At 32.8% G+C, this 12,481-nt stretch overlaps 2 protein-coding genes across 2 annotated transcripts; one reads left to right on the top strand and one right to left on the bottom strand.

Moving 5' to 3' along the window:
• Positions 1-867: 867 nt before the first annotated feature.
• On the bottom strand, positions 868-3,104 carry LOC103860931 (E3 ubiquitin-protein ligase BOI). The gene is made up of 4 exons (XM_009138613.3): positions 2,817-3,104; positions 2,650-2,717; positions 2,262-2,566; positions 868-2,170 (listed from the first exon to the last, which is right to left on the bottom strand). Exons 1-4 carry the CDS (start codon positions 2,861-2,863, stop codon positions 1,661-1,663), a joined length of 930 nt encoding a protein of 309 aa, XP_009136861.1. The 5' UTR covers positions 2,864-3,104; the 3' UTR covers positions 868-1,660.
• A 3,253-nt stretch (positions 3,105-6,357) lies between these two features.
• Positions 6,358-12,258, top strand: LOC103860932 (peroxidase 41). Its single transcript, XM_033288256.1, has one exon. The coding sequence runs from the start codon at positions 8,577-8,579 to the stop codon at positions 9,564-9,566; it is 990 nt and encodes a 329-aa protein (XP_033144147.1). The 5' UTR covers positions 6,358-8,576; the 3' UTR covers positions 9,567-12,258.
• The last annotated feature ends 223 nt before the right edge of the window (positions 12,259-12,481 follow it).

Genomic DNA, 12,481 nt, shown 5'->3' on the forward strand with positions numbered 1-12,481 from the left:
ACTGATTATTCTAAGCTATTATTCTAAATACTTATACTAGTAGATATGTACTTGGGAATTGCATGAACATTCAGAGATAACAATAAATGAAGTTGTGAAGGAAAGTATGAGTTTCTTAACAATCTAATCTATTAATTTAGAGTTATTTTTAAATAAAATTTTGCACATACATGTGATTGTAAAATTTCCACTGATACTAAAGTTTAACTCTACTCATTCATTAAAGCTAATTTGATACTATAAATTAAGACCAATTCCATTGTATAACAATTTATGCACGTATTTTCCTCATGGTATGCATATTATCTTGAATTTAATGCACATGTTAATACAAGATCATTTATAAATATACCATTGTTTGTAGGCTGTGAAGAGTTTTAAGTAAATAAATGGGTCCAATTTTTTTTTAAACAGTAAACACTATTTTTATGAGACAAACATCTCGAATCTTATTTTCATCATATAGTTATATTTCCTTTTGTAAATTCAAATTTTTAATTTTTTTACCATTTGATATAATTGAAATAAAGATTGAATTAGTAATAAATATTCACATATATAAAGTCTCATTCATAAATCAAGTAATGTGCGTGGGTCAAGCCGTAGGTCATATAATTTTTGTTTTTGTTTATGTTTTAAAAAATACTCATTAAAGTAACTATGCTCACAATTTAACCTATACAAGTAAGTTTTTTTATGCGTACATCTTCAAGTCCCAAAATATTATATTTTCTATATATATATATATATATATATATATATATATATATATATATATACACATTAGTTTCATCAAAAATATTTATTAGATTTTCTACAATACAGAAATTCAAATCAAAACGATTTTCTAATATACTGCAAATAAAATAAAAAGAAGCAGATAATTTCAAAAAAAAAACAAAGTGAAATAAGAAGGCAAAACGAAAAGATCCCACAACATGTGGCTATGTCTTATGTACATCAACTAGATTTTTTTTTTTTCCCAAATTGTTATTTTATTGATCAAATGGGCCAAGCCCACGGCCGAAGCCCAAATACAACAGAGCACAACCCAAAAAAACCCAGCCACCTAGCGGGCAACAAGCATAAAGAAACGGCCGAAGCCCAATCAAAGAGACATGGCCCAAGGCCCAAAAACCACACCGTCGGGCTTGATCTGGATCGCGTGAAGGAGGCCGAGCTAAACCACGCGTAAGAATCTGGCTAATCAGCTCGCCACGTGTCGTCCGCCTCGACTTCGACGCACCATCCTCTCACAGCCACCGACGCTTACCACCGTAGCCACTTTTCGCCGGAGCTCCGAGACTACAGAGCATCCGCGACCTCATCGGTCATCTACGCCGCCTTGTCTTCTCGACGGAGAGTTCAAACGTTGAACGAAATCTCATCCGCCAATGCATCACCGGAAACCCTAGACAAGCAAAACGTGACCCACCGCTATCCTCCTCATCACCACTCGTAACCGTCGCCGGAGATCTTCTTCTTGAGATCTCAACCGCTGCGACCAACGGGTACATCAACTAGATTAAATTTTCGAATGTCATACGCATATTATTTTACGTAGGTTGAGATAGACTTTTCTTTTTGTACGGCTGTATCCTTTGTTCCTCGGCTAAGATGGGCGAATGGGCCTAATGGGCCCATTAATAATAAATCATAATCAAGAAAATAGAACTTCGACACCGAAATTCTTAACGGCGAGGCAAATCGGACAGACACGCACATCGCCGCCGCCGTCGCATCCTTTACAAAGAACCAAATGTCGACACGGCAATGCCATCACCGTCGCCGAGTTCCGTCGGCAAATACTACAACAAGGTCCGATCAATTCGATCCGTTCCGGATCCACGAAGACCGACTCAGCGTCCTCCGTCTCGCCGCCGATCGTTCTCTGTTTCTCCGCCGTAGCTTGGCTCGCTATGACTTTTTGAATATGAGCATGTAACGACGAAACCTCGGCTTCCCGCGTCGCAGCTCTTAACTGCCACGTTCGCGCCTCTTCCGTGAGCTGAGCTGCACGCGCCTCTAGCTCAGCGTGACGGCGCGTGGCTTTCTCTAGCTCTGCTTCTTTTTCTCTCACCCTCCGTCCCGCTAACTCCTCCGCGGCGTATAATAGCTCTACGTAACGACTTTCTCCGTACAACGCTAACTTACGCTGAAGCTCCTCACCCTAAAAAAAAAAAAAACTCAACACAGACAAAAAAAAAAAAAAAAAAAAAAACGAAACCACAGTTTAGATCTAGTTAGATAAAACAAAACACCCGAGTTTGAATGAAACTGTCGAGTTCATCTCTTTGACGTTTTGATTCTCCGGCGAGATCTCCGGGAAGCATAGAAGAAGACGAAAGCAGCTGTTCTCCATTCTGTGACTGCTCATGAGATGAACGAAGAAGACCAGTGGAAACCATGTTAAGCGTTTTCCGGTTATGACTCTGCAACAACTCGCTCATACCGATAACTTGCGGCGGTTTAGGCGGTGGAGGGTTCATCTGAGCAGCTACGGACGAGAACTGAATAAAACCCACCGATGAAACGTCTCTTGATCGCTTTCTTGAATCAACTACCCCTGTTTTTTTTTTTGTTGTCGAGAACGATTAATTGCACTGTATGAAGAAGAAGAGAGTAACCGATATGGGAATAGAAACAGACCAGCTTTGATCAAAGTGAAATGAGTGTCTTGAGGCTGCAACGAGCAATTATTATCTTCTTGTCCGTTACTGCTCAATAAATTTTTTATAAGAAATCAAAACATCACATACACAAAACATGCATACATTTTAAAACATTGGATATTAATATTAGATGAATATTTTTACTTGTTGACGAAGAGGAATCTCGACGGATGGTGAGTCCGAACTGCCATTGATTATCAATGAAAGTGTATAGAGTTAAAAAATCTATGCATTCACTATTAGCGAATAAGGGCATGCGTGTGTTGGAAATGAATGATGATGATGATGAAAATCTTGATTTGCTTGGTGATTTTAAGAGTTAATTAAGGAGATGATTAATTAATTAGTAATTATCGAGAAAAGGAGAAAGAATGGGAGAAATAAATGGGGAAGATGAGGTTTTAGAGGGGAAGGGACGAAAGGGTACAGACAGACTTGTGGGACTTTTAAGGCTGTCCACATTGTATGCATGATTTTCATTAATGTTAACCCCCCTACTTTTGTTTGAATCTTCCTCTATATATTTCTTAAAGTTTTGATACTTGTTTTCTCCCCGCAAATTAGTAATATTCAGATTTCAGAAGACTTTTGTTCTGATTAATTTTATCAAAAGAAATTTAATTTATAAATACAAAAACATTTTTGCAAAATCACAAACATTTTCGTATAATGTTTATTATAACTTATAAAAATACTGTAGCATAAGCGATGCGATGATTTTCTCGTCCATATTTAGTTTGTTGCTTTAGTAGATAAATCTTACTCCTTCCATTCAGAAATGTAAGATGTTTAGAAGTTTTTTTATGTTTCAATATTTAAGATGTTTTCATATTTCTAAATTGCTTTAACTTTATCAAAATTTATGTAACCAATCAAATTTAATAGTTCAATTTTGTAGTTAGTTGAATAGTTTTAATTTATAGATAATACTTAAAAATAATTTTCTTAATAAGCGTATTTTACCTAGAATATCTTATATTTGAGAACATAGAAAATATTACTTTTATATTTCTATACTTCACTATATCTATATGATCAAGGAATATCATATACAAATAGACTGATATATCACTGGTATTAATTTCATATGCATGGCCTTTGCATCCAAGATGTATCATATTCTTTCCGTTTCATTAAGATATATGTTTTTTAAAAAAACGTGTTTCACAAAGATAGAAGTTTTGTGTTTTAAACTTAATTGACTTTATTGAATTACTATTGGTTAAAAGTTATTGAAATTTGAAAATTACAGAAAATGATACATTTATTATAGTGATTTAATGTGTTTTCTTAATACGTGTGAAAACACTAGAAAATCTATCTTTGTAGAACGGATGAAGTAATTTTTAAAACTAATTTTTCTTACTCTTTATAATTGTTTTAAGGAGTATATTAATCGAGACATCTTTAAGTTCGTTAACAAATGATACTACTAGTTAGCAAAAAAAAAATGATACTCAAGAAAAAAGTTAGTTAACAAAAAACTAAGTTTTAAATGATATTTAATATACTTAACAAAAATAATATTTAGTACTAAAATATACAATAAAATACAGTAAAAGCATTTATCTAAATTTTTTTATAGTACTACAATATCATCTAAAAGTACAGTTAAAACCAGTAAAAGCATTTATCGACCAAGAACATTACACAAAAGACTTATCGATGAGGGAAGAGAAGTATATAATACTAGGTACTGTTTTTTTTTTTACTGTATCAACAAAAGAAAAGAGAGACCTAACAAAAGCTAAGAAGGTTAATTGACGAGTTTAGCTAAAGAAACACAAGGTATGGACTTGTCTTACTATGAGGTGGGTCCTTATTTTTCCTTAAGTTAGTCCTAACAAGTTCCAAAAATTAATTAAAACTTTGGACACCAGTGAAACATTTACTATCATTACATTCTTTATTAATGTAAGTAGCCATATAGTAATGGAGACAGAACACACTTGGTTGTTTTCCCTTTAGAGGAGGAGTCCACACCAACCAAATCGAGTAATGGTGATTGAAGACAGAACAAACTTTCTACTAATAAACGTTAGTTAACTTCTTATCCTCTTAACACATAGCTATGAAAGTTTTGCATGCTGCACGTGAATTACCAGTAGCTATGTTCGTAATATCTTGTAGTGTCTAGGAGTTCTGCCCAACAATTTCATTTTCCGGCGAAGGTGCTGTTTACTTGTGCTCCAAGTTAAACCATTCTGATACGAAATGTTATTATTTAAATCAGAATTAATTTCTAAAATCTGACTTCCGACATATAGTAGATTATTAGACTATGAGCTTAATCTCCCGAATTTCTATGGTAATTTAAAACAATTTATTGTTCACATTTTTGATATTAAGAAAGAGTAAGAGTCACTTGAAAGATGCAGATATGTAGAATGGCTACATGCATAAAAATTGGACGTCATTTATTCCTCAAGTAAGGAATTCAAATTACATTATCTCTCTGCCCACTTCACGTTTCTCATTAATAATAGACGGTTCACGCTTTGGAGTTGCATATTATATATGCTGTATAAGTTTTGATCAAAAAAAAAAATATATGCTGTATAAGTCTTTAAAACGATGAATATAAATAGTAGGTGATTTGTAGGCATCATTACAAATTATGACATATGCTTCGGGAAAAAATAAGAACTGTATATATTTTTTTGAACAAAAAGAACTGTATATATAAAAGTAAAAATAAGATTATCAAATGTTAGGAGGAATATGTACAATAAATAAAGGCATCGTATATATAATTCACAATAACACGTTAACCAAAACTGGTATCTAACATTAACAAACAAATTGGTTATTTAATTTCCTAACAAATGTTGGTCAGAGAGAATGGTGAGATTTATATAATAATAAATGTCCACAAGATCATATTAAATGTAGAAATGTGGTGGCAAGGTAAGCAACAAATTGATATGAGGGATGGCATCTTAAGCATTACATGATTTTGTTGGTCACAAGTCAATATTTGTCTATGATTAGTTTTGTTCCCTTTCAAATCAAGAGCAAGATTATATTACATATAGTCTCACTTGTATGTCTAGCCAATCAATTTATAGAATTTTATATCTATCAACAACCATTCCATTTTTTGGAAAACATGGTAATACACCACACAATTCAAATATATGGTATTTGTTTCATTTTATTAGTTGTTGTAAGTTGGTTGTTTAATTTTTTTTTTCTTCTTCTTCTCGAAAAGCTTGTGTTTAATTGAGTCATTTGCCTCATGGGCCATGTTACTAAACAGAGACGCAGTAATCAATTGATCATCCCTCATTGTCCAACTCTTCGTCATTGTTGTTATCATCATCGTCCCAATTTCTCGTACAGTTTGTGAATAATTGGGGGTGATTGGTTGAGTTGTAATAAGTGACTTTAACTTTAATTTTTATCTACAACCTTAAATACTATCAATCATGCTATATCTTGGTTTTTAAAGCTACAACCAAAAAATTAAAACTACAACAAAAACACACAAAAAATGGTTGTAAACATCTTATTTTCTAAAGTCCCATTTTTTTAACTTTAGAAAAATTTAAAGCTACATCACTTAAAGCTAAATTAAAAATCCTACAGACAAAATGCTAAAATAAATTTTTTACAGTTACAACCTAACCAATCACCCACAATGTCTACAAAGTGATTTAATTACGGAAAACCCGTGATTAACTTTAATTTTAATCATTATAAATAAGAAAGTAGCCAACAAAATATTTTAAGCCGTGTTCCCTTTTCGTTCCATAAAGTTTGTTAGTACATTAACTAAAATTGAAAATGCAGCTCACCACATACATCAAAAATGTATCATTGGATATTTGTAAATGATATGAAATAGATCTGATGGTGTTACAAATATTATGTAGGGATAAAAATATGTAACTCGTATGAGACCTGTTTGGCTAATCACTTAGCAGTACATGTGTGCATGTAATTTAGTTCATGTGAATTATTCAGTGCAGCATGTTTTTTATAGTATAATTATATTAGGCGAGTCATTTAGCATCTTATGTTAGCTTCATTTTTAATCTTTGGCCTAGTAGGGTATCGGATGCTACCGGAGCTTCTAATATGACTCCCGACTATATTAGATAATGTGGTTTTGCTATTTGGTTCAACGAGTATTCGATTACTCGTAGATGAATGGTCATAAAACCTAAAGATATCAATCTGTGTCTCAGTTAGAAGCCTAGGAGTAGGTTGATAAATTAATTGTACCTGAATTTATGTAATTCTACTGTATATTTTTCCTTTTGAATCCATAACCCATTCGTAAACTTTTTTCCCAGCTACTTTTTGTTTTTCATTTCAGAAAATACATGGTTTTACTTGTTAATGCACTTTTACACATCCAATCACAAAATGCATAAAAATAAAAATTGTTGAGGGGAAATAATAATCATAAACGTAGATATATGGATGTTTGACAGAAAATACTAATATAAGTTTTTAGTCTTGATACCCAATTATTAAATAGATACTGAACTAAAAGACCATGTAATAACATGATTTTTCTAACTTCAAGTTCAAGTATAAACACTGTTTATCACATGGAATATCTTGTTTTTAGAGATATAAACTGTGAATCAAGAGTTACAAAGAAATCTCACCGACGGCAAAGAAATTAGCCAATGGAGAAGTCATTTAAAACCAAAATATTATACAATAACGCATGCATATCCCTCCAAAAGACCAACGAGCGAGCCTATGATTGATTGATATATACACAACCCAAAACGGAAACATACAGCTATCCTCAAGGTTTTTACACATCCAAATCTTTCCTACTAACATTCACACTTCCCCATTTACTATTCATGTTTGTGTTTAGCCAACGTACGTAGAAGCCCAATTTAGCAAAGGAAAAAAAACGTACGTAGTAGCCAAACCATATTAGAGCAACATTAACCCTATTACCCCAAAAGGGGTTCTTAGTGCTTTTTTTATTAATTGATTGTACTTTTTTTCACCTAAGAACTTGAGTTAAGAAACAATTATAAATGTGTCCTCCAATGGTAGTTTCTTAATTAGGGGTTCTTAATTTTTTTTAAAAATTGAACTGAGAAGATTGGATGAATCGATCGACAGAGGAATCAAGGTAGAGAAGGATCGAGGGACAGAGGAATCCAGAAAGATCGAGGGACAGAGAAATTGTCGGCCTTGGTTGTGGGTTTCGATCCTTTCTCTGTCACGGAGAACACGAGAAGACAGAGAGACTGGTGGTGGAGGATCGGTGGTGGGTTCGATCCTTTCCTCCGAACGGTGGTGGTTTCGATCGGTGGAGGATCAGTGGTGGTTTGGAGGATCGGTGGTGGTTTTGATCGGTGGTGGTTTTGATCGGTGGTGGTTTCTATCGGTGGAGGATCGGTGGTGGTTTCTATTGGTGGTGGTGGCGATGGGTTTCGCCTCTGTCTTTTGAACGGAGAAAACAAGAAGACACAGCGACGAGGGGAAAAAAAAAAGAAAGAGAAGAAAGAAATAAATAAAAGAAAATAGAAAATATAACTTAATCTACGAAGCTGACACGTGGCTCTAACACCCCACATATAATCGATCACCAAACACCCTAATTAAGGATCGGTAACTCCTTTTTTCTTTTGTTCTGATTTAATTTTAATCACCTTTTTGCCTAAGAAACCTAATAAGGTTCCCCGTTAATGATGGTCTTAACTAATGATTTAAGAACCTTTATAATTACAATATACTATATATAGGAAATCACAAATATAGGAAGAATAAGAGAAAAAATGCTAACTCCAACCACACGTACGTACATGGTTCTATTTTTTCTCGACAACAATCAAATAGAGAGGTCTACCTCGTAGACATCTTAATTTAAATTCCAATCTCCATATTTTACGAGAGAAAAATCGATATACGTCTCATGAATTCACAATGTTGACATCATGGTTTCTCAACGTTTTCTTCCTCGTCTTAGCCTTTGTCCCGCTCATATTATCGGCACCAGCAACAAGTTTAACGAAAGACTATTACCAAAAAACATGTCCCGATTTCAGTAAAATCGTTCGTGAAACAGTTACAACAAAGCAAGCTCAACAGCCAACGACAGCTGCTGGAACGCTCCGTGTCTTTTTTCACGATTGCTTCTTAGAAGGATGCGATGCGTCGGTACTAGTCGCTACAAATTCTTTCAACAAAGCTGAACGCGACGATGAGCTCAACGAGTCGCTTCCAGGAGACGCGTTTGATATCGTGACGCGCATTAAGACCGCTCTTGAATTGTCTTGTCCTGGTGTGGTGTCATGCGCAGACATCCTGGCTCAGTCCACGCGTGACCTTATCACAATTGTTGGTGGACCTTTCTATGAAGTCAAATTAGGTCGTAAAGATGGGTTTGAATCGAAAGCCCATAAAGTTCATGGAAACATACCAATAGCAAATCACACGGTACACGACATGATGTCGATATTCAAAAAGAATGGTTTCTCTCTAAAGGAAATGGTTGCACTTAGCGGCGGGCACACTGTGGGATTCGCTCACTGCATAGAATTCAGCAGCCGGTTATTTGGACCACGGGCTGATCCAGAGCTCGATTCGCGATACGCAGACCGTCTTAAAGATCTATGCAAGGATCACACGGTAAATAAGTCGATGGCGGCATTTCTCGACCCGATAACGCCAGGAAAATTCGATAATATGTACTTCAAGAACTTGAAAAGAGGTCTTGGACTGCTAGCTTCCGACCACGCCTTGTTCAAAGACAATGGCACGAGACCGTTTGTGGATTTATATGCGGATAACCAGACGGCTTTCTTCGACGATTTTGCTCGTGCCATGGAAAAACTAGGCATGGTCGGCGTTAAAGGCGATAACGATGGAGAAGTGAGACGCAAATGTGATCACTTTAACAAACTTGACGTATAATTAACATCAGGCGATGATTAAAAGTGAGTTTGGTTTTTGTTTATAATGCATTTTTTGTCAGTAGTAAATTATCGTAACAATTTCCAGAGTGTAATTTATATGTTTTATTCTCCTAAATTTTGAATTAATGTATGTTATATAAAATGTATCAGTTAATACTTACGGAAGATAATTTTTTTTTTTTGAACACTCTTACGGAAGCGAATAAAACTTTAGTTCTGGACTTATTTCACCGTATAACTTTCAAATTATCTCATAAGGTGGTGACAGTGTCACCATCAAGTTTTGTTGGTCTTGGGCCAAGCTTCGACGAATAAAACCCAACCCGTTATAAGCAGTTTTTCTTTTGTTTTTCGAAGAGGGAGGTTTGGTATAGCTAAAGTGAAATCGAGATTGGGAGTCTCAGTCTCTGGTCTTGTGCCTGTGAGGCTTGAAGAATCCGACAACAATCGTTCATAGCTCGGACATCTTTGAACTTTGATCCACATTCTGATAACAATTTGGATTCAAAAATTATATTAATAAGAGAATCCCATTTTGATCCCAATGAACTTTTGGTTAAGTTTTTGGAAATTTGATACCTTACTGAATGAAATGCCTAGACCCGATGCATTTGCCTTGAAATGGACCCGATCTTCACTGTTATACACACATCCCAATTTTATTTCATTTTAATACAATGTACATGATTTTGTATTAAACTAACAACATAAAACAAATGCTAAGTTTCTTATATGATGCAAATATAGAAAGCTGCCTTAAATATATAATGTTTAATCGATATATGAGTTGGTATATCCACATTTAAAAATTAAAATTCTTCTAGATTTGTCTTGTTGAATAGATTAAGAGGGAGTTATTGGAAGATGAATTTGTATAGAGTTTGTGAATTTTAAGAGTTGACTGATTTAAAACAGTTATGTGGATTGCGAAATTTATATATATTGACTTTTAGGGGTTATTGGTTGTTGTATTTTAATGGATTTGAAAATCCGAACTAAATCTAGTGTTATTGGTTCTGTGATTTTCAAATTTGTATTAAAATCAGGTGTTATTGGTTAAAATGATTCATAAATTCTACATCAAATCAAGTGTTATTCAATCGTACGGATTTACTAATATATTTGATTTTATAATGGATTTGAATGGATTTGTTTGAATTTTTTAGTTAAAAATACAAAAACTCAAATCCAAGGGAAAACCTCCGGATTTGCATATTTTATTTGGATTTATAAATACTATATGGATTTCTAAATCAATCAAAATATATAAACCAATAACACATTTGATCATAACTTTTTTTAGATTGGTATAGATTTTCATGAATTTGTATTACTTTTTTCTATCATTCTTTTTTGTCAACTGAATATATAATTTTTTTTATAAATCATATAGACTGATTTTTCATTTTTTTTTTCAAATTAAAAAATAATAATGATAGTGAAACATACAAAATTGGGTAATTCTTTTAAATAGTTTTTTTTTTGTCACCAAAAAGCACTCAAAAAGGAAAATGATCAAAATAAATCTCATTAAAAAGGCAAAAGATTATTATTTTACTCATTGCTTTATAGTTATATAAATAATAAAAATAAAAAAAAGTTTTTTTTTAATTTCGAATTATACATTTATAAATTCGAAATTTTTATACCTTTTTAGTAATTTTCGATTTTGTTTTTAATTTTTTGTTAGTTAGAATTATATGTTTTCAAATTCGAACTTTAAAAAAAAAATCGATTTAAAAAAAATGTTTTTGTAACTATTTTAAAAATTGTATTTTAATTTTTTTAATATTTATAAATATAATTATATATTAAAATGTAAAAGTATATACAATTGTAATGGATTATAGTTTTGGAATATAATGCGGATTTAAAGTGCAAAAGATATTTGGTAAGAAAACTATTTTGTTTTCTAGTTTTTTATCACATGGATACATATGATATTTTGAAAGTTGAGTCTTATGAGTAAAAATGAATAAAATCTATCTTCCAATAACACTAGATTTAGTTAGAATTAGAAAATCAATAATAATTAAACTTTTTGAATAACAAGAGATTTGAATAGATTTTAAAAATTCTTAAACCAATAACAATGAATTTCATTAAGACTTTTTAAATCCAATAACCAATAAAAATGAAATATCAAAATTTCTTAAATTCATGAAAATTCACTAACCAATAATCTCCCTAAGAATCTAGATTTATTTTGATCAAAATGTTATTGAAAAAACTAAATTATTATAATATTAACTTAACAATAGTGATATTTGCATAAATAAATATTTTTATTTTTTTATTCATGTTAGAAAGTGCATTGATTTAGTGAAAAGTCTATTTTGTTTAAAACTTATTAATATTTTACATGAGATAAATTAATTTATTGTAATAAAATTTAATATAGAGAGCTTTGATATTTTAAGGAACTTGATTTTTATCAGTAAAATGTAAATTCTTTGTAAAATCTACATGGGAGGTTTGCAACAGTAACAATAGTTCAAAAGATAAGCATAAGAGCATCCGCATCAGCGGTTTAAACTGGAGTTAACACGGTTACCGAGAAAATAAAAATATTAAAATAATCCAATATGCATGACTTCGTCTCGCCACGCTCCTTCCGCATGAACCCGGGTCGTTACTGTTTAGCGGACCCTACGCCATGTGGTGGCCCGCTATTGGTCAATTTTTTTTTATTTTAGTTTTTAAAAAAAAAAATCAAACGAAAAAAAATATATAATAAAAAAATCAAATTGTGAATCCCAACCGGGAGTTTATTAACGCGCTTGCTCTAAGCTACTTCTCCTTTTGCCTTGCAATAATCACTGCAAACCGCCACATCACAGTTGGTGTCATCAGGTAATGCCCCATAATTTTGAACAGGGCATTCACAGTCAGTGTCCACACACGTGGATTGTC

The sequence above is a fragment of the Brassica rapa genome, chromosome A03 (assembly GCF_000309985.2).
Source record: "Brassica rapa cultivar Chiifu-401-42 chromosome A03, CAAS_Brap_v3.01, whole genome shotgun sequence".
In the NCBI taxonomy this organism is placed as follows: Eukaryota; Viridiplantae; Streptophyta; class Magnoliopsida; order Brassicales; family Brassicaceae; genus Brassica; species Brassica rapa.

What these genes read in the sequence shown, in the direction of transcription:
- LOC103860931 (XM_009138613.3), bottom strand. Translation starts at nt 2,863, where the DNA reads ATGGCAGTTCGGACTCACCATCCGTCGAGATTCCTCTTCGTCAACAA. An exon ending in AGATTCCTCTTCGTCAACAA is followed by an intron (nt 2,718 to 2,816) that starts GTAAAAATATTC and finishes TTTATTGAGCAG; the next exon opens with TAACGGACAAGAAGATAATA. An exon ending in TTTCACTTTGATCAAAGCTG is followed by an intron (nt 2,567 to 2,649) that starts GTCTGTTTCTAT and finishes AAAAAAAAACAG; the next exon opens with GGGTAGTTGATTCAAGAAAG.
- LOC103860932 (XM_033288256.1), top strand. Translation starts at nt 8,577, where the DNA reads ATGTTGACATCATGGTTTCTCAACGTTTTCTTCCTCGTCTTAGCCTTT.